General features: G+C 42.8%; 1 protein-coding gene across 1 annotated transcript in view; it reads left to right on the top strand.

The window, feature by feature from the left end:
• PAPPA (pappalysin 1) overlaps window positions 1–22,406 on the top strand; it is a 1,503,354-nt gene that overhangs the window by 267,008 nt on the left and 1,213,940 nt on the right. Inside the window, exon 3 of the mRNA XM_053695762.1 lies at window positions 15,298–15,443. Within this exon, the coding sequence (XP_053551737.1) occupies window positions 15,298–15,443 (146 nt within the window). The remainder of the gene's footprint in view (window positions 1–15,297; window positions 15,444–22,406) is intronic.

The raw sequence follows: 22,406 nt of genomic DNA, 5'->3' as shown, positions 1-22,406 counted from the left end.
AGATGGACAAGTTCCTAGAGGTTCCGGTGCACCCTGACGCTTTTCCTATACCCAAGCGGGTGGCGGATATAGTGAATAAGGAGTGGGAGAAGCCCGGCATACCTTTTGTCCCCCCTCCTATATTTAAGAAATTATTTCCTATGGTCGACCCCAGAAAGGACTTATGGCAGACAGTCCCTAAGGTCGAGGGGGCAGTTTCTACTCTAAACAAGCGCACTACTATTCCTATCGAGGATTATTGTGCTTTCAAAGATCCTATGGATAAAAAATTGGAGGGTTTGCTTAAAAAGATTTTTGTACAGCAAGGTTACCTCCTGCAACCCATTTCGTGCATTGCTCCTGTCACTACAGCAGCGTGGTTCTGGTTCGAGGAACTAGAAAAGTCGCTCAGTAGAGAGACTCCGTATGAGGAGGTTATGGACAGAGTTCACGCACTCAAGTTGGCTAATTCTTTTATTTTAGATGCCGCTTTGCAAATAGCTAGATTAGCGGCGAAAAATTCAGGGTTTGCAATTGTGGCGCGCAGAGCGCTTTGGCTAAAGTCTTGGTCAGCGGATGTATCTTCCAAGAGAAAATTGCTCAATATCCCCTTCAAGGGTAAAACTCTCTTTGGGCCAGAATTGAAAGAGATTATCTCAGACATCACTGGGAGAAAGGGCCACGCCTTTCCACAAGATAGGCCTTTCAAAGCCAAGAATAAGTCTAATTTTCGTTCCTTTCGCAATTTCAGGAACGGACCGGCTTCCAACTCCGCATCCTCTAAACAAGAGGATAATGCTTCACAAACCAAACCAGCCTGGAAACCGATGCAAGGCTGGAACAAGGGTAAGCAGGCCAAGAAGCCTGCTGCTGCTAACAAGACAGCATGAAGGAGTAGCCCCCGATCCGAGACCGGATCCGGATCTAGTAGGGGGCAGACTCTCTCTCTTTGCTCAGGCTTGGGCAAGAGATGTTCAGGATCCCTGGGCACTAGAAATAGTTTCTCAGGGTTATCTTCTGGAATTCAAGGAACTACCCCAAAGGGGAAGGTTCCACATGTCTCACTTATCCTCAAACCAAATAAAGAGACAGGCATTCTTACATTGTGTAGAAGACCTGTTAAAGATGGGAGTGATACACCCAGTTCCTACGGCGGAACAAGGAATGGGATTTTACTCAAATCTGTTCGTAGTTCCCAAAAAAGAGGGAACTTTCAGACCAATTCTGGATTTAAAGATCCTAAACAAATTTCTCAGAGTACCATCGTTCAAAATGGAAACCATTCGAACGATTCTACCTACAATCCAGGAGGGTCAATTTATGACTACCGTGGATCTAAAGGATGCGTATCTACATATTCCTATCCACAAAGATCATCATCAGTTCCTAAGGTTCGCCTTTCTGGACAAACATTACCAGTTTGTGGCCCTCCCATTCGGGTTAGCCACTGCTCCAAGGATTTTCACAAAGGTACTCGGGTCCCTTCTAGCGGTTCTAAGACCAAGGGGCATTGCAGTAGTACCTTACTTGGACGACATTCTGATACAAGCGTCGTCTCTTTTCAAAGGCAAAGGCTCACACAGACATTGTTCTGGCTTTTCTCAGATCTCACGGTTGGAAGGTGAACATAGAAAAAAGTTCCCTGTCTCCGTCGACAAGAGTTCCTTTCTTGGGAACAATAATAGATTCTTTAGAAATGAGGATTTTCCTGACAGAAGTCAGAAAGTCAAAACTTCTAAACGCTTGTCAAGTTCTTCATTCTATTCCACGTCCTTCCGTAGCTCAGTGCATGGAAGTGGTAGGATTGATGGTTGCAGCAATGGACATAGTTCCTTTCTCCAACATAGGTGTGTCCGGTCCACGGCGTCATCCTTACTTGTGGGATATTCTCCTCCCCAACAGGAAATGGCAAAGAGCCCAGCAAAGCTGGTCACATGATCCCTCCTAGGCTCCGCCCACCCCAGTCATTCTCTTTGCCGTTGTACAGGCAACATCTCCACGGAGATGGCTTAGAGTTTTTTAGTGTTTAACTGTAGTTTTTCATTATTCAATCAAGAGTTTGTTATTTTCAAATAGTGCTGGTACGTACTATTTACTCAGAAACAGAAAAGAGATGAAGAATTCTGTTTGTATGAGGAAAATGATTTTAGCAACCGTAACTAAAATCCATGGCTGTTCCACACAGGACTGTTGAGAGCATTAACTTCAGTTGGGGGAACAGTTTGCAGTCCTTTGCTGCTTGAGGTATGACACATTCTAACAAGACGATGTAATGCTGGAAGCTGTCATTTTCCCTATGGGATCCGGTAAGCCATGTTTATTACGATTGTAAATAAGGGCTTCACAAGGGCTTATTTAGACTGTAGACATTTTTTGGGCTAAATCGATTGATATTAACACTTATTTAGCCTTGAGGAATCATTTATTCTGGGTATTTTGATATAATTATATCGGCAGGCACTGTTTTAGACACCTTATTCTTTAGGGGCTTTCCCAAAGCATAGGCAGAGTCTCATTTTCGCGCCGGTGTTGCGCACTTGTTTTTGAGAGGCATGGCATGCAGTCGCATGTGAGAGGAGCTCTGATACTGATAAAAGACTTCTGAAGGCATCATTTGGTATCGTATTCCCCTTGGGTTTGGTTGGGTCTCAGCAAAGCAGATACCAGGGACTGTAAAGGGGTTAAAGCTTAAAACGGCTCCGGTTCCGTTATTTTAAGGGTTAAAGCTTCCAAAATTGGTGTGCAATATTTTCAAGGCTTTAAGACACTGTGGTGAAAGTTTGGTGAATTTTGAACAATTCCTTCATGTTTTTTCGCAATTGCAGTAATAAAGTGTGTTCAGTTTAAAATTTAAAGTGACAGTAACGGTTTTATTTCAAAACGTTTTTTGTACTTTCTTATCAAGTTTATGCCTGTTTAACATGTCTGAACTACCAGATAGACTGTGTTCTGAATGTGGGGAAGCCAGAATTCCTATTCATTTAAATAAATGTGATTTATGTGATAATGACAATGATGCCCAAAATGATTCCTCAAGTGAGGGGAGTAAGCATGGTACTGCATCATTCCCTCCTTCGTCTACACGAGTCTTGCCCACTCAGGAGGCCCCTAGTACATCTAGCGCGCCAATACTCCTTACTATGCAACAATTAACGGCTGTAATGGATAATTCTGTCAAAAACATTTTAGCCAAAATGAACCCTTGTCAGCGTAAGCGTGGATGCTCTGTTTTAGTTACTGAAGAGCATGACGACGCTGATATTAATATCTCTGAAGGGCCCCTAACCCAATCTGAGGGAGCCAGGGAGGTTTTGTCTGAGGGAGAAATTACTGATTTAGGGAACATTTCTCAGCAGGCTGAATCTGATGTGATTACTTTTAAATTTAAATTGGAACATCTCCGCATTTTGCTTAAGGAGGTATTATCCACTCTGGATGATTGTGAAAATTTGGTCATCCCAGAGAAACTATGTAAAATGGACAAGTTCCTAGAGGTGCCGGGGCTCCCAGAAGCTTTTCCTATACCCAAGCGGGTGGCGGACATTGTTAATAAAGAATGGGAAAGGCCCGGTATTCCTTTCGTCCCTCCCCCCATATTTAAAAAATTGTTTCCTATGGTCGACCCCAGAAAGGACTTATGGCAGTCAGTCCCCAAGGTCGAGGGAGCGGTTTCTACTTTAAACAAACGCACCACTATTCCCATAGAGGATAGTTGTGCTTTCAAAGATCCTATGGATAAAAAATTAGAAGGTTTGCTTAAAAAGATGTTTGTTCAGCAGGGTTACCTTCTACAACCCATTTCATGCATTGTCCCTGTCACTACAGCCGCATATTTCTGGTTTGATGAACTGATTAAAGTGCTCGATAGTGACTCTCCTCCTTATGAGGAGATTATGGACAGAGTCAATGCTCTCAAATTGGCTAATTCTTTCACTCTAGACGCCTCTTTGCAATTGGCTAAGTTAGCGGCTAAGAATTCTGGGTTTGCTATTGTGGCGCGCAGAGCGCTTTGGTTGAAATCTTGGTCGGCTGATGCGTCTTCCAAGAACAAGCTACTAAACATTCCTTTCAAGGGGAAAACGCTGTTTGGTCCTGACTTGAAAGAGATTATCTCTGATATCACTGGGGGTAAGGGCCATGCCCTTCCTCAGGATCGGCCTTTCAAGGCAAAAAATAGACCTAATTTTCGTCCCTTTCGTAAAAACGGACCAGCCCAAGGTGCTACGTCCTCTAAGCAAGAGGGTAATACTTCTCAGGCCAAGCCAGCTTGGAGACCAATGCAAGGCTGGAACAAGGGAAAGCAGGCAAAGAAACCTGCCACTGCTACCAAGACAGCATGAAATATCGGCCCCCGATCCGGGACCGGATCTGGTGGGGGGCAGACTCTCTCTCTTCGCTCAGGCTTGGGCAAGAGATGTTCTGGATCCTTGGGCGCTAGAAATAGTCTCCCAGGGTTATCTTCTGGAATTCAAGGGACTTCCCCCAAGGGGAAGGTTCCACAGGTCTCAGTTGTCTTCAGACCACATAAAAAGACAGGCGTTCTTACATTGTGTAGAAGACCTGTTAAAAATGGGAGTGATTCATCCTGTTCCATTGAGAGAACAAGGGATGGGGTTCTACTCCAATCTGTTCATAGTTCCCAAAAAAGAGGGAACGTTCAGACCAATCCTAGATCTCAAGATCTTAAACAAATTTCTCAAGGTCCCATCTTTCAAGATGGAAACCATTCGAACTATCCTTCCTTCCATCCAGGAAGGTCAATTCATGACCACGGTGGATTTAAAGGATGCGTATCTACATATTCCTATCCACAAGGAACATCATCGGTTCCTAAGGTTTGCATTCCTGGACAAACATTACCAGTTCGTGGCGCTTCCTTTCGGATTAGCCACTGCTCCAAGGATTTTCACAAAGGTACTAGGGTCCCTTCTAGCTGTGCTAAGACCAAGGGGCATTGCAGTTGTACCTTACCTGGACGACATTCTGATTCAAGCGTCGTCCCTCCCTCGAGCAAAGGCTCACACGGACATCGTCCTGGCCTTTCTCAGATCGCACGGCTGGAAAGTGAACGTGGAAAAGAGTTCTCTATCCCCGTCAACAAGGGTTCCCTTCTTGGGAACAATTATAGACTCCTCAGAAATGAGGATTTTTCTAACAGAGGCCAGAAAGACAAAGCTTCTGGACTCTTGTCGAATACTTCATTCCGTTCCTCTTCCTTCCGTAGCTCAGTGCATGGAAGTGATCGGGTTGATGGTAGCGACAATGGACATAGTTCCTTTTGCGCGCATTCATCTAAGACCATTACAACTGTGCATGCTCAGTCAGTGGAATGGGGACTATACAGACTTGTCTCCAAAGATACAAGTAAATCAGAGGACCAGAGACTCACTCCGTTGGTGGCTGTCCCTGGACAACCTGTCACGAGGGATGACATTCCACAGACCAGAGTGGGTCATTGTCACGACCGACGCCAGTCTGATGGGCTGGGGCGCGGTCTGGGGATCCCTGAAAGCTCAGGGTCTTTGGTCTCGGGAAGAATCTCTTCTACCGATAAATATTCTGGAACTGAGAGCGATATTCAATGCTCTCAAGGCTTGGCCTCAGCTAGCGAGGACCAAGTTCATACGGTTTCAATCAGACAACATGACGACTGTTGCGTACATCAACCATCAGGGGGGAACAAGGAGTTCCCTAGCGATGGAAGAAGTGACCAAGATTATTCTATGGGCGGAGTCTCACTCCTGCCACCTGTCTGCTATCCACATCCCGGGAGTGGAAAATTGGGAAGCGGATTTTCTGAGTCGTCAGACATTGCATCCGGGGGAGTGGGAACTCCATCCGGAAATCTTTGCCCAAGTCACTCAACTTTGGGGCATTCCAGACATGGATCTGATGGCCTCTCGTCAGAACTTCAAAGTTCCTTGCTACGGGTCCAGATCCAGGGATCCCAAGGCGGCTCTAGTGGATGCACTAGTAGCACCTTGGACCTTCAAACTAGCTTATGTGTTCCCGCCGTTTCCTCTCATCCCCAGGCTGGTAGCCAGGATCAATCAGGAGAGGGCGTCGGTGATCTTGATAGCTCCTGCGTGGCCACGCAGGACTTGGTATGCAGATCTGGTGAATATGTCATCGGCTCCACCTTGGAAGCTACCTTTGAGACGAGACCTTCTTGTTCAGGGTCCGTTCGAACATCCGAATCTGGTTTCACTCCAGCTGACTGCTTGGAGATTGAACGCTTGATTTTATCGAAGCGAGGTTTCTCAGATTCTGTTATCGATACTCTTGTTCAGGCGAGAAAGCCTGTAACTAGAAAGATTTACCACAAAATTTGGAAAAAATATATCTGTTGGTGTGAATCTAAAGGATTCCCTTGGGACAAGGTTAAGATTCCTAGGATTCTATCCTTCCTTCAAGAAGGATTGGAAAAAGGATTATCGGCAAGTTCCCTGAAGGGACAGATTTCTGCCTTGTCGGTGTTACTTCACAAAAAACTGGCAGCTGTGCCAGATGTTCAAGCCTTTGTTCAGGCTCTGGTTAGAATCAAGCCTGTTTACAAACCTTTGACTCCTCCTTGGAGTCTCAATCTAGTTCTTTCAGTTCTTCAGGGGGTTCCGTTTGAACCCTTACATTCCGTTGATATTAAGTTATTATCTTGGAAAGTTTTGTTTTTAGTTGCAATTTCTTCTGCTAGAAGAGTTTCAGAATTATCTGCTCTGCAGTGTTCTCCTCTTTATCTGGTGTTCCATGCAGATAAGGTGGTTTTACGTACTAAACCTGGTTTTCTTCCAAAAGTTGTTTCTAACAAAAACATTAACCAGGAGATTATCGTACCTTCTCTGTGTCCGAAACCAGTTTCAAAGAAGGAACGCTTGTTGCACAATTTGGATGTTGTTCGCGCTCTAAAATTCTATTTAGATGCTACAAAGGATTTTAGACAAACATCTTCCCTGTTTGTTGTTTATTCAGGTAAAAGGAGAGGTCAAAAAGCAACTTCTACCTCTCTCTCTTTTTGGATTAAAAGCATCATCAGATTGGCTTACGAGACTGCCGGACGGCAGCCTCCCGAAAGAATCACGGCTCATTCCACTAGGGCTGTGGCTTCCACATGGGCCTTCAAGAACGAGGCTTCTGTTGATCAGATATGTAGGGCAGCGACTTGGTCTTCACTGCACACTTTTACCAAATTTTACAAGTTTGATACTTTTGCTTCTTCTGAGGCTATTTTTGGGAGAAAGGTTTTGCAAGCCGTGGTGCCTTCCATTTAGGTGACCTGATTTGCTCCCTCCCTTCATCCGTGTCCTAAAGCTTTGGTATTGGTTCCCACAAGTAAGGATGACGCCGTGGACCGGACACACCTATGTTGGAGAAAACAGAATTTATGTTTACCTGATAAATTTCTTTCTCAAACGGTGTGTCCGGTCCACGGCCCGCCCTGGTTTTTTAATCAGGTCTGATAATTTATTTTCTTTAACTACAGTCACCACGGTACCATATGGTTTCTCCTATGCTATTATTCCTCCTTAACGTCGGTCGAATGACTGGGGTGGGCGGAGCCTAGGAGGGATCATGTGACCAGCTTTGCTGGGCTCTTTGCCATTTCCTGTTGGGGAGGAGAATATCCCACAAGTAAGGATGACGCCGTGGACCGGACACACCGTTGGAGAAAGAAATTTATCAGGTAAACATAAATTCTGTTTTTGCGCGAATTCATCTAAGACCATTACAACTGTGCATGCTGAAACAGTGGAATGGGGACTATACAGACTTGTCTCCAGTGATTCAAGTAGATCAGAAGACCAGAGACTCACTCCGTTGGTGGCTAACCCAGGATCACCTGTCCCAGGGAATGAGCTTCTGCAGACCAGAGTGGGTCATCGTCACGACCGACGCCAGTCTAGTGGGCTGGGGCACGGTCTGGGACTCCCTGAAAGCTCATGGGCTATGGTCTCGGGAAGAGTCTCTTCTCCCGATAAACATTCTGGAACTGAGAGCGATATTCAATACTCTCAGGGCTTGGCCTCAACTAGCAAGGGCCAGATTCATAAGATTCCAATCAGACAACATGACGACTGTTGCTTACATCAACCATCAGGGGGGAACAAGGAGTTCCCTGGCGATGAGAGAAGTGACCAAAATCATAAAATGGGCGGAGGATCACTCCTGCCACCTATCTGCGATCCACATCCCAGGAGTGGAAAACTGGGAGGCAGATTATCTGAGTCGTCAGACATTCCATCCGGGGGAGTGGGAACTCCACCCGGAGATATTTGCCCAGTTGACTCAATTATGGGGCATTCCAGACATGGATCTGATGGCGTCTCGTCAGAACTTCAAGGTTCCTTGCTACGGGTCCAGATCCAGGGATCCCAAGGCGACTCTAGTGGATGCATTAGTAGCGCCTTGGACCTTCAACCTAGCTTTTGTGTTTCCACCGTTTCCTCTCATTCCCAGGCTGGTAGCCAGGATCAAGCAGGAGAGGGCCTCTGTGATCTTGATAGCTCCTGCATGGCCACGCAGGACTTGGTATGCAGACCTGGTGAATATGTCATCGGCTCCACCATGGAAGCTACCTTTGAGACAGGATCTTCTAGTACAAGGTCCATTCGAACATCCAAATCTAGTTTCCCTCCAGCTGACGGCCTGGAAATTGAACGCTTGATTTTATCTAAGCGTGGGTTTTCGGATTCTGTAATAGATACTCTGGTACAAGCCATAAAACCTGTAACTAGAAAAATTTACCATAAGATATGGAAAAGATATATCTGTTGGTGTGAATCCAAGGGATTCTCATGGAGTAAGATCAAAATTCCTAGGATCCTTTCTTTTCTCCAAGAAGGTTTGGATAAGGGATTATCAGCGAGTTCTCTAAAGGGACAGATTTCTGCTTTATCTGTCTTGTTACACAAGCCTGTTTACAGACCTTTGACTCCTCCCTGGAGTCTAAATCTAGTTCTTTCAGTTCTCCAAGGGGTTCCGTTTGAACCTTTACATTCCATAGATATTAAGTTGTTATCTTGGAAAGTTTTGTTTTTGGTTGCTATTTCTTCTGCTAGAAGAGTTTCTGAGTTATCTGCTCTGCAGTGTACTCCGCCCTATCTGGTGTTCCATTCAGATAAGGTTGTTTTGCGTACTAAGCCTGGGTTTTCTTCCAAAGGTTGTTTCCAACAAAAATATTAACCAGGAGATAGTTGTACCTTCTTTGTGTCCGAATCCAGTTTCAAAGAAGGAACGTTTTTTACACAATTTAGATGTAGTCCGTGCTCTAAAATTCTATTTAGAAGCTACAAAAGAGTTCAGACAAACATCTTCTCTGTTTGTCGTCTATTCTGGTAAAAGGAGAGGTCAAAAAGCGACTTCTACCTCTCTTTCCTTTTGGCTTAAAAGCATCATCCGATTGGCTTACGAGACTGCCGGACGGCAGCCTCCTGAAAGAATCACAGCTCACTCTACTAGGGCTGTGGCTTCCACATGGGCCTTCAAGAACGAGGCTTCTGTTGATCAGATATGTAAGGCAGGGACTTGGTCTTCACTGCACACTTTTGCCAAATTTTACAAATTTGATACTTTTGCTTCTTCGGAGGCTATTTTTGGGAGAAAGGTTTTGCAAGCCGTGGTGCCTTCTGTTTAGGTAACCTGATTTGCTCCCTCCCTTCATCCGTGTCCTAAAGCTTTGGTATTGGTTCCCACAAGTAAGGATGACGCCGTGGACCGGACACACCAATGTTGGAGAAAACAGAATTTATGCTTACCTGATAAATTACTTTCTCCAACAGTGTGTCCGGTCCACGGCCCGCCCTGGTTTTTTGAATCAGGTTTGATGAATTATTTTCTCTAACTACAGTCACCACGGCACCCTATAGTTTCTCCTGTTTTTTTCCTCCTGTCCATAGGTCGAATGACTGGGGTGGGCGGAGCCTAGGAGGGACTATATGGACAGCTTTTGCTGGGCTCTTTGCCATTTCCTGTTGGGGAAAAGATATTTCCCACAAGTAAGGATGACGCCGTGGACCGGACACACCGTTGGAGAAAGTAATTTATCAGGTAAGCATAAATTCTGTTTTTTACAATTTAAAGTGACAGTGCAAATTAAAAAACAATAAAAAAAAAATTTACCTTTTATTAAGGGTTTTATGACTGTTTGTTTTTTCATCCATTGTGATGTAGGATGATATAACAACACGCTATAATAGGTTACTTTAAGATTTAAAGGACAAGTAACTTGAATTCAGTTTGCAACTGTTTTTTTTTTTTTCTCAACTGTTTGTTTGTTAACCTTCCTTTGTGATAACACAAGCAGAGATAACATGAGCAGCGCCTTGCGACCTTTACGGGTGTTTTGCTGCGCTTTACAAGTACCCAATACACACATTTGTATTTCATTAAAGAAACAGTATCACTTACTATGGGAAGATTTAATTCCTTTTGCACCCTTCATTGAAATAGAATTAAGTTCTTTCTGTTCAGTGAGTGCTCTTTTATTAGCGCCTTGCCGAAATCCTAAGATTGGCAGGTACCCAACTTTGCACTTACATTTCTGAAGCTAGTGATGCACTATTGCACGCGACTGTACTTTGCTTTTGTACAATAAGTAAATAGTCTCATTTATAACAGTCAGGGTCATTTTTATTAGGACCTTACTGCTTTTTCTTGGTGTGCATTCCTCTTTTGTGTCTTAGGATGGAACAGCGGCACACAACAATTACAACTTTTAACTTAGCTGTTTCAGTTATAAAATTTCTGTTATTTCCTTGCAGATTTCCTGGTAAAGGATGCATATATCGGCGGCTAAGAGTTCGGGTTTCCGTCTTAGCACGCAGTGCCTTATGGTTGAATTTTTGACCTGCAGATGTATCAGCTAAAATCATTTTTGACTATTCCTTGCTAGGGGAGGACCCTGTTCGGGCCTATCTTGAAGGAAATTGTTTCTGACATTACAGGAGGTAAGAGTCTCCTCCTCCCTCAAGATAAAACATCTAAGCAAAGGGGACGACGGAGTAATTTTTGTTCCTTTCGAAATTTCAATGGAGTCCCCTCTTCCTCTTCCACTATACAGGAAGGGAATTATTCACAAACTTGGGACTAGGTAACCAACCCAAGGAGCCTGCTGCTGCTACCAAGACAGCATGAAGGGGTGGCCCCCGATCTGGGACTGGATCTCGTAGGGGGCAACCTTCTCTCTTTGTCCAGGCTGGTATAAGAGTCGTTCAGGATCCCTGGACACTCGGAGTCGTGTTTCAAGGGTACCAGTTGGAGTTCAAGAATTCCTTTCCCAGAGGAAGCCTTCTTCTTTCATGATTGTCTGTCGACCAGATAAAAAGAGAGACGTTCTTACGTTTTGTTAGAGATCTCTCCTCCATGGGCGTAATTCGCCCCGTTCCAATACAGGAACAGGAGCAGACGTTTTACTCAAATCTTTTTTTGTGGTCCAAAAAAAGAGGGTACGTTCCGACACATTTTAGATTACAAGAGTCTAAACAAGTTTCTCAGAGTTCCATCCTTCAAGATGGAAACTATTTGTACAATTCTTCCATTGATCCAGGAGGGTCAATATATGACTACCGTGGACTTAAAGGATGCATATCGTCATATTCCTATCCACAGAGATCATCACAAGTTCCTGAGGTTTACCTTTCTGACCAAACATTTTCAATTCGTGGCCCTTCCTTTCGGACTGGCCACGGCACCCAGAATCTTCAAGGGTTCTATGGTCTCTGCTGGCGGTTCTCAGACCGCTGGGCATTGCAGTGGCGCCTTATCTGGACGATATTCTGATCCAGGCGTCGTCTTATCAACTGACATAGTTCTGTCCTTTCTATGGACTCACGGGTGGAAGGTGAATCTAGAAAAGAGTTCACTAATTCCACAGACAAGGGTTCCCTTCCTGGGAACTCTAATAAATTCTATATCCATGAAAATCTTCTTGACGGAAGTCAGAAAGTTGAAGATTCTGAATACATGTCGAGCCCTTCAATCCAACCCTCGGCCATCAGTGGCTCAGTGTATGGAGGTAATTGGATTGATGGTGGCGGCATTGGACATCTTTCCGTTTGCTCGTTTTCATCTCAGACCTCTACAGCTGAGCATGCTCAGACAGTCGAATGGAGATTATGCAAATTTGTCTCCTCAGATTGATCTGGATCAGGAGACAAGAGACTCTCTTCTCTGGTGGTTGTCGCAGGATCATCTGTCCCAAGGGATGTGCTTCCGCAGACCCACTTGGGTGATAGTGACAATGGACGCCAGTCTACTAGGATGGGAAGCAGTCTGGAATTCCCTGATGGATCAGGGTGTGTGGACTCGGTCGGAGTCTCTACTTCCTATAAATATTCTGGAATTGAGAGCAATATTCAATGCGCTTCAGGCTTGGCCTCAGTTGGCTTCGGCCAAATTCATCCGTTTTCAGTCGGACAACATCACGACTGTGGCTTACATCAATCATCAGGGAGGAACAAGGAGTTCCTTAGCAATGACAGAAGTGTCCGAGATAATTCAGTGGGCGGAGGCTCACTCTTGTTATCTGTCAGCAATCTACATCCCAGGAGTGGACAACTGGGAGGCTGATTTTTTGAGCAGTCAGACATTTCATCCAGGGGAATGCCAAGCTCCTAAAGTATGGATCCAGGTCCAGGAATCCTCAGGCCGAACTGATAGATGCCTTGGCAGTGCCTTGGTCGTTCAACCTAGCTTATGTGTTCCTACCGTTTGCTCTCTTGCCCCGGGTGATTGCATGGATCAAACAGGAGAGGGCTTCAGTGATTCTAATCGCTCCTGCGTGTCCTCGCAGGACTTGGTATGCTGATCTGGTGGACATGTCCTCTCTGCCGCCGTAGAAGCTTCCATTGAGGCAGGACCTTCTCATTCAGGGACCCTTCCATCATCCGAATCTAATTTCTCTGCAGCTGACTGCTTGGAGATTGAACGCTTGATTTTATCTAAGCGGGGGTTCTCTGATGCGGTCATTGATACCTTGATTCAGGCACGCAAGCCTGTTACTAGAAAGATTTACCATAAGATATGGTGTAAATATCTTTATTGGTGTGAATCCAAGGGCTACTCATGGAGTAGGATTAGGATTCCCAGGATTTGATCTTTTCTCCAAGAAGGGTTGGAGAAAGGGTTGTCAGCAAGTTCCTTAAAGGGACAGATTTCTGCTTTGTCTATTTTGCTACACAAGCGTCTGGCAGATGTTCCAGATGTTCAACTAGAATCCGGCCTGTGTTTAGACCGATTGCTCCTCCTTGGAGCTTGAATTTAGTTCTTAATGTTCTTCAAGGGGTTCCGTTTGAACCTATGCATTCCATAGATATTAATTTATTATCTTGGAAAGTTTTATTTTCGGTTGCTATTTCTTCTGCTCGCAGACTTTCTGAGCTTTTGGCATTACAATGTGATTCGCCTTATCTTATTTTTCATGCTGATAAGGTGGTGTTACGTACCAAACTGGGTTTTCTTCCTAAGGTTGTTTCTAACAAAAATATTAATCAGAAATTGTTGTTCCTTCCTTGTGTCCTAACCCTTCTTCTAAGAAGGAGCGTCTGTTACATAATTTGGACGTAGTCCGTGCCTTGAAGTTCTACTTGCAGGCGACTAAGGATTTTCGTCAAACATCTTCATTGTTTGTTGTTTTTGCTGGGAAACGTAGGGGTTAGAAAGCTACGGCTACCTCTCTTTCTTTTTGGCTGAAGAGTATTATCTGTGTTGCATATGAGACTGCTGGACAGCATTTACAAATGTTATACTTTTGCTTCGTCTGAGGCTGTTTTTGGGAGAAAGGTTCTTCAAGCAGTGGTGCCTTCCGTTTAGGTTCCTGTCCCTCCCTTTCATCTGTGTCCTATAGCTTTGGTATTGTATCCCATAAGTAAGGGTGGACTCGTCATATCTTGTAAAAGAAAAGGAAATTTATGCTTACCTGATAAATTTATTTATTTTACGATATGATGAGTCCACGGCTCACCCTGTCGTTTTTTCTAAAGACAGGTTTTTATTTTTGTTAAACTTCAGTCACCTCTGCTCCTTGGCTTTTCCTTTCTCTTCCTAACTTAGGTCGAATGACTGGAAAGGGAGGAAAGGGAGGGGCTATATATGCAGCTCTGCTGTGAAGCTCTTTGCCTCCTCCTACTGACCAGGAGGCGATATCCCATAAGTAAGGATGAAATCCGTGGACTCGTCATATCGTAAAAGAAATACATTTATCAGGTAAGCATAAATTTCCTTATCCAAACTGCTTGGGATCGGAAAGGTTTGGATTATGGAATAGTTTGGATTTTGGAATATTTGTATATTTGCATCTGTAAAATGGGACAGCTTAAAAAGGGGATTGGATTAAAGGGACAATAAACCCAAAAATGTTCTTTCATGATTCAGAAAGAGAATGCAAATTTAAACAACAATCCAATTTACTTCTATTATTTATTTTGCTTCATTTTTTAGATATCCTTATTTGAAGAAAAAGTGATGCACATGGGTGAGCCAATCACACAAGGCTTCTAAGTGCAGCAACCAATCAGCAGCTATTAAGCCTATCTAGATATGCTTTTCAGCAAAGAATATCAAGAGAATAAAACAAATTAGATAATAGGAGTAAATTAGAAAGCTTTTTAAAATTGCATGCTCTTTCTATATCATGAAAGAAAAAAAAATGGTTTCATGTCCCTTTAAGTGTAAAAAACAATTTATGTAATTTAGGCAATATTTACATGTCATAATACATCCTATACATGCAACCTTTTGTATATTTTTTTAATACATTTGTATACATAGCACTATCAGAAAGATAGTACAGTTTTGTAATCAGAAAGGTAAAAGGTGTTGTTTTAACTAAATAGAGACTATTATTTGCATTGTAGAACACAAACAAAACAAACCAAAGAGAAGATTGTGACACACTGGTGGGGCAAATGGTAATTTTGAATATTTTTTTTTTTTAAATAATAATAAAAAATTCTGGAATTTGAAATAATTCTAGATTTTGGATTTTAGAATTTGTACCTGTATTTAAGATAGTACAGACTCAACAATTTCAGAGACATACACACACGTCTCCTGCACCCTTATTCAAACTGTACCTCTTTTAGAGAGCCGGTGGTGGCATTTATCATGTCAGAGATGACTCAGTTTATGTCATACCAACCACCAGATGTAGTGTTTTAATGGTGGCACATAGGGCATGAGCAGCATATACACCTATGTTGTTAAAGCAGCAATAGACATTACTAGAATACTTTTTGTAAATTATATTGGATAACTGCTTTCTCTCAAAGTTGAAATGTAGTATATTTATATATTTGTAAACTAATTGTTAACATTTATATTTTATAGGGCCTACTTGGATGTAGATGAGTTGAAGACTCTGCTAAATTTGAGTGGACTGACACATCTCAACATATTCTTTGCTAACTCATCTGAAGAGGAGCTTGCTGGTGTGGCCACCTGGCCATGGGACAAGAAGGCTCTCACATATCTTGGTATGGAATATGAAAGCACAATGGGTTGTATCATTGAGCTCTTATTTTTTAAGTTGTCTCAATTCGCAGTAGTAAATGCAGCTATTTCAAATTTTTATATTATAGAACATAAAATGAAAGTCAAAGTCAGCAAAAGGTCTGTACACAGTGCATGGGAATAATATATTATGCCATTATGACTGATGTGTTTATTGTAATGGACATCATCATCATGGATTGTCTTCCAAATTGAATCAATTTTTATCTAACATACAGTTTGTTGCTATGTATTGTTATATCTGAGCTATCAACTATCTTAAAAACACATATCACACACACTGCAACTTATCTCCATTGCAAACTCATTAACAATATCTACATGTTGCTAAGGACTCTCAGGCACCTATAATATTTTATGTACTACAACATAGATTGCCTTTGCAAATTTTTTTTATTTTTATAAAATTGGTCATGTAGGCTTGTAATTTCTGTATTTGTTATTATTGTACAATTGTACTATTTATTTCTCATATTATCTGGGTTGAGTAAAACTTACAGTACAAAAAAAGTACAGAGTTTTAAGATATTGAGTCTTACTATTTTACACTCAATTTCTCCAACATTGGTGTGTCCGGTCCACGGCGTCATCCATAACTTGTGGGAATATTCTCTTCCCCAACAGGAAATGGCAAAGAGCACAGCAAAAGCTGTCCATATAGTCCCTCCTAGGCTCCGCCCACCCCAGTCATTCTCTTTGCCGCTGAACAAGCAGCATCTCCACGGAGATGGTGAAGAGTATGTGGTGTTTAGTTGTAGTTTTTTATTCTACTATCAAGAGTTTGTTATTTTAAAATAGTGCTGGTATGTACTATTTACTCTGAAACAGAAAAGGATGAAGAGTTCTGTTTGTGAGAGGAGTATGATTTTAGCAGCAGTAACTAAAATCGTTTGCTGTTCCCACATAGGACTGTTGAGATGAGATAACTTCAGTTGGGGGGAACAGTTGGCAGACTTTTCTGCTTAAGGTATGACTAGCCATATTTCTAACAAGACTGTGTAATGCTGGAAGGCTGTCATTTTCCCCTCATGGGGACCGGTAAGCCATTTTCTTAGTCTCAAACAGAATAAAGGGCTTAATATGGGCTATAAAACTGGTAGACACTTTTATGGGCTAGATCGATTGCTTTATTTGGGCATTTTATACAGTTTGATGTTGAAATTCACACTTTATAACTTTGGGGAACGTTTTTTTACGTCAGGCACTGGTTTAGACACCTTCCCAGTCAGGAAGGGCCTTCTCTGTAGTAGGCAGAGCCTCATTTTCGCACCATTACTGCGCAGTTACTTTTGAGAGCAGTACATGCAGCTGCATGTGTGTGGGTCTGGAAGTAGTTGAAAAGGTTCCTAGAAGGCTTCATTTGGTATCGTATACCCCCCTGGGTTTGGTAACGTCGCATCAAAGGCTGGAGCTGGCCTGTAGAGGGGTTAAAACTGTAAACGGCTCCGGTTTCCTCATTTTAAGGGTTAAAGGTCTGAAATTTGGGGTGCAATGCTTTGAATGCTTTAAGACACTGTGGTGAAAATTTGGTTAAAATTGAACAATTCCTTCATAGTTTTTCACATATTCAGTAAAAAGTGTGCCCTGTTTAAAATTTAAAGAGACAGTAACGGTTTTGTTTTAAAACGGTTTTTGTACTTTATTGACAAGTTTAAGGGAAACTATTCGAACGATTTTACCTACAATCCAGGAGGGTCAATCTATGACTACCGTGGATCTAAAGGATGCATATCTACATATTCCTATCCACAAAGATCATCATCAGTTCCTAAGGTTTGCCTTTCTGGACAAACATTACCAGTTTGTGGCTCTCCCATTCGGGCTAGCCACTGCTCCAAGGATTTTCACAAAGGTACTCGGGTCCCTTCTAGCGGTTCTAAGACCAAGGGGCATAGCAGTGGCACCTTACTTGGACGACATTCTGATACAAGCGTCGTCTCTTTCAAAGGCAAAGGCTCACATAGACATCGTTCTGGCCTTTCTCAGATCTCACGGGTGGAAGGTGAACATAGAAAAAAGTTCCCTGTCTCCGTCGACAAGAGTTCCTTTCTTGGGGACAATAATAGATTCTTTAGAAATGAAGATTTTCCTGACAGATGTCAGAAAGTCAAAACTTCTAAACGCTTGTCAAGTTCTTCACTCTGTTCCACGACCTTCCATAGCTCAGTGCATGGAAGTAGTAGGGTTGATGGTTGCAGCAATGGACATAGTTCCTTTTGCACGAATTCATCTAAGACCATTACAACTGTGCATGCTGAAACAGTGGAATGGGGACTATACAGACTTTTCTCCAGTGATTCAAGTAGATCAGAAGACCAGAGACTCACTCCGTTGGTGGCTAACCCAGGATCACCTGTCCCAGGGAATGAGCTTCCGCAGACCAGAGTGGGTCATCGTCACGACCGACGCCAGTCTAGTGGGCTGGGGCGCGGTCTGGGACTCCCTGAAAGCTCAGGGTCTATGGTCTCGGGAAGAGTCTCTTCTCCCGATAAACATTCTGGAACTGAGAGCGATATTCAATACTCTCAGGGCTTGGCCTCAACTAGCAAAGGCCAGATTCATAAGATTCCAATCAGACAACATGACGACTGTTTCTTACATCAACCATCAGGGGGGAACAAGGAGTTCCCTGGCGATGAGAGAAGTGACCAAAATCATAAAATGGGCGGAGGATCACTCCTGCCACCTATCTGAGATCCACATCCCAGGAGTGGAAAACTGGGAGGCGGATTATCTGAATCGTCAGACATTCCATCCGGGGGAGTGGGAACTCCACCCGGAGATATTTGCCCAGTTGACCCAATTATGGGGCATTCCAGACATGGATCTGATGGCGTCTCGTCAGAACTTCAAGGTTCCTTGCTACGGGTCCAGATCCAAGGATCCCAAGGCAACTCTAGTGGATGCATTAGTAGCGCCTTGGGCCTTCAACCTAGCTTATGCGTTTCCACCGTTTCCTCTCATTCCCAGGCTGGTAGCCAGGATCAAACAGGAGAGGGCCTCTGTGATTTTGATAGCTCCTGCGTGGCCACGCAGGACTTGGTATGCAGACCTGGTGAATATGTCATCGGCACCACCATGGAAGCTACCTTTGAGACAGGATCTTCTAGTACAGGGTCCATTCGAACATCCAAATCTAGTTTCTCTCCAGCTGACGGCTTGGAAAGTGAACGCTTGATTTTATCTAAGCGTGGGTTTTCGGATTCTGTGATAGATACTCTGGTACATGCCAGAAAACCTGTAACTAGAAAGATTTACCATAAAATATGGAAAAGATATATCTGTTGGTGTGAATCCAAGGGATTCTCATGGAGTAAGATTAAAATTCCTAGGATCCTTTCCTTTCTCCAAGAAGGTTTGGATAAGGGATTATCAGCGAGTTCTCTAAAAGGACAGATTTCTGCTTTATCTGTCTTGTTACACAAACGACTGGCAGCTGTGCCAGATGTTCAAGCTTTTGTTCAGGCTTTGGTCAGGATCAAGCCTGTTTACAGACCTTTGACTCCTCCCTGGAGTCTGAATTTAGTTCTTTCAGTTCTTCAAGGGGTTCCGTTTGAACCTCTACATTCCATAGATATCAAGATGTTATCTTGGAAAGTTCTGTTTTTGGTTGCTATTTCTTCTGCTAGAAGAGTTTCTGAGTTATCTGCTCTGCAGTGTAATCCGCCCTATCTGGTGTTCCATTCAGATAAGGTTGTTTTGCGTACTAAACCTGGTTTCCTTCCAAAGGTTGTTTCCAACAAGAATATTAACCAGGAAATAGTTGTGCCTTCTTTGTGTCCGAATCCAGTTTCAAAGAAGGAACGTTTGTTACATAATTTAGATGTAGTACGTGCTTTAAAGTTCTATATAGACGCAACAAAGGATTTCAGACAAACGTCTTCTCTGTTTGTCGTTTATTCTGGCAAGAGGAGAGGTCAAAAAGCTACTGCTACCTCTCTTTCCTTTTGGCTGAATAGCATCATCCGATTGGCTTACGAGACTGCCTGACGGCAGCCTCCCGAACGAATCACAGCTCACTCTACTAGGGCTGTGGCTTCCACATGGGCCTTCAAGAATGAGGCTTCTGTTGATCAGATATGTAAGGCAGCGACTTGGTCTTCTCTGCACACTTTTGCCAAATTCTACAAATTTGATACTTTTGCTTCTTCTGAGGCTATTTTTGGGAGAAAGGTTTTGCAAGCCGTGGTGCCTTCTGTTTAGGTAACCTGATTGGCTCCCTCCCTTCATCCGTGTCCTAAAGCTTTGGTATTGGTTCCCACAAGTTATGGATGACGCCGTGGACCGGACACACCAATGTTGGAGAAAACAGAATTTATGCTTACCTGATAAATTACTTTCTCCAACAGTGTGTCCGGTCCACGGCCTGCCCTGGTTTTTTAATCAGGTTTGATAAATTTCTTTCTTTAACTACAGTCACCACGGCCTTCTCCTTTTTTTCTCCTGTCCGTCGGTCGAATGACTGGGGTGGGCGGAGCCTAGGAGGGACTATATGGACAGCTTTTGCTGTGCTCTTTGCCATTTCCTGTTGGGGAAGAGAATATTCCCACAAGTTATGGATGACGCCGTGGACCGGACACACCGTTGGAGAAAGTAATTTATCAGGTAAGCATAAATTCTGTTTTCTAAATGTGGATTAAACCCACACTGTTTACAAGTATTTGTTAACCTATCAGGAGTAAAATGGATATTGAGAGGTTTTTCTTATGTTGCTTCCACCTTCTCTGTATGTGACAGGATGTACTTTGGTTGCTGGGGGTTAGGAATCATCTAGGCTTTATAGATATTCAACCATACATAACCTAGTGCTTAAACTTAACTGTTGTACTCAATCTATTAGAGTAGAGTTTGACCCATTTCTCCTGTTAAGTGTAGTCAGTCCACGGGTCATCATTACTTATGGGATATTAACTCCTCCCCAACAGGAAGTGCAAGAGGATCACCCAAGCAGAGCTGCTATATAGCTCCTCCCCTCTACGTCACACCCAGTCATTCTCTTGCACCCAACTAATAGATAGGATGTGTGAGAGGACTGTGGTGATTAAACTTAGTTTTTTATATCTTCAATCAAAAGTTTGTTATTTTAAACGACACCGGAGTGTGTTGTTTCCTTCTCAGGCAGAATTTGAAGAAGAATCTACCTGAGTTTTTGTATATGATCTTAGCGGACGTAACTAAGATCCGTTTGCTGTTCTCGGCCATTCTGAGGAGTAAGGTAACTTCAGATCAGGGGACAGCGGGCAGGTTCACCTGCAAAGAGGTATGTTGCAGTATATTATTTTCTAAGGAATGGAATTGACTTTGAAAATACTGCTAATACCGATATAATGTAAGTACAGCCTTAAATGCAGTAGTAGCAACTGGTATCAGGCTGACATGTATATATGTTTACACTTAAAGGGACACTGAACCCAATTTTTTTCTTTCATGATTCAGATAGAGCATGCAATTTTAAGCCACTTTCTAATTTATTCCTATTATCAATTTTTCTTCGTTCTCTTGCTATCTTTATTTTAAAAAGAAGAACCTTTTTTTTCAGAACTCTGGACAGCACTTTTTTTATTGGTGGATGGGTTTATCCACCAATCAGCAAGAACAACCCAGGTTGATCACCAAAAATGGGCCGGCATCTAAACTTACTTTCTTGCATTTCAAATAAAGATACCAAGAGAATGAAGAAAATTTGACAATAGGAGTAAATTAGAAAGTTGCTTAAAATGTCATGCTCTATCTGAATCACGAAAGAAAAAATTTGGGTAAAGTGTCCCTTTAAGTATTTCTGGGGAATGGCACTTCACTGGGAAAATACTGTATGCATATAACTTTTAGCCTAACTTGCAGTGTGAGCGACTAGCAGCAGGCTTTTTTAATGACATTTCATATATTAGATTTTAAACGTTTACTGGCATGTTAAATCGTTTAATTATCTGAGTTACTTGGTGAAAATTGTTTTGGGCTTTAGTTTCCACATGGCTGTCGTTTGTTTTAAATTAAAACAGTTTACTGAGCTTCCCTCACTGTTGTAGTGTGAGTGGGAGGGGCCTATTTTGGCGCTTTTACTACGCATCAGAAATTCAGTCACAGTCTGTCTTTTTCTCCCTGCATAATCCAGGACGTCTCCACAGAGCTCAGGGGTCTTCAAAACTAGTTTTGAGGGAGGTAATCACTCACAGCAGACCTGTGAGACTGTGCTTGACTGTGATAAAAACGCTTATATTGTCAATTGTTATACGTTTTTTTCTGATATTAAGGGTTAATCATCCATTGCTAATGTGTGCAATCCTTTGCTAAATTTGGTTTATATAACTAATACGGTTCATTTTTATTCAACTGTGTCAGTTTTTTGGTGTGCTTCTTAAAGGCACAGTAACGGTTTTTACATATTGCTTGTAAATTTAGTTGAAAAGTATTTCCAAGCTTGCTAGTCTAATTGCTAGTTTGTTTAAACATGTCTGACACAGAGGAATCTCTTTGTGCAATATGTTCAAAAGCCAAGGTGGAGCCCAATAGAAATTTATGTACTAATTGCATTGATGCTACTTTAAATAAAAGTCAATCTGTACATGTTAAGCAACATTCACCAGACAACGAGGGGGAAGTTATGCCGACTAACTTGCCTCACGTGTCAGTACCTGCATCTCCCGCTCAGGAGGTGCGTGATATTGTAACACCAAGTACATCAGGGCGGCCATTACAAATCACTTTACAAGACATGGCTAATGTTATGACTGAAGTTTTGTCTAAATTGCCAGAACTTAGAGGTAAACGAGATCACTCTGGGATGAGAACAGAGTATACTGATAATGCTAGGGCCATGTCTGATACTGCGTCACAATTTGCAGAGCATGAGGACGGAGAGCTTCATTCTGCGGGTGACGGATCTGATCCAAATAAATTGGATTCAGACATTTCAAATTTTAAGTTTA

This window comes from Bombina bombina, chromosome 12 (assembly GCF_027579735.1).
Source record: "Bombina bombina isolate aBomBom1 chromosome 12, aBomBom1.pri, whole genome shotgun sequence".
Lineage (NCBI taxonomy): Eukaryota > Metazoa > Chordata > Amphibia > Anura > Bombinatoridae > Bombina > Bombina bombina.
Note: the sequence above shows the minus strand (reverse complement) of the source record. Positions and strands in the feature narration are given on the sequence as shown.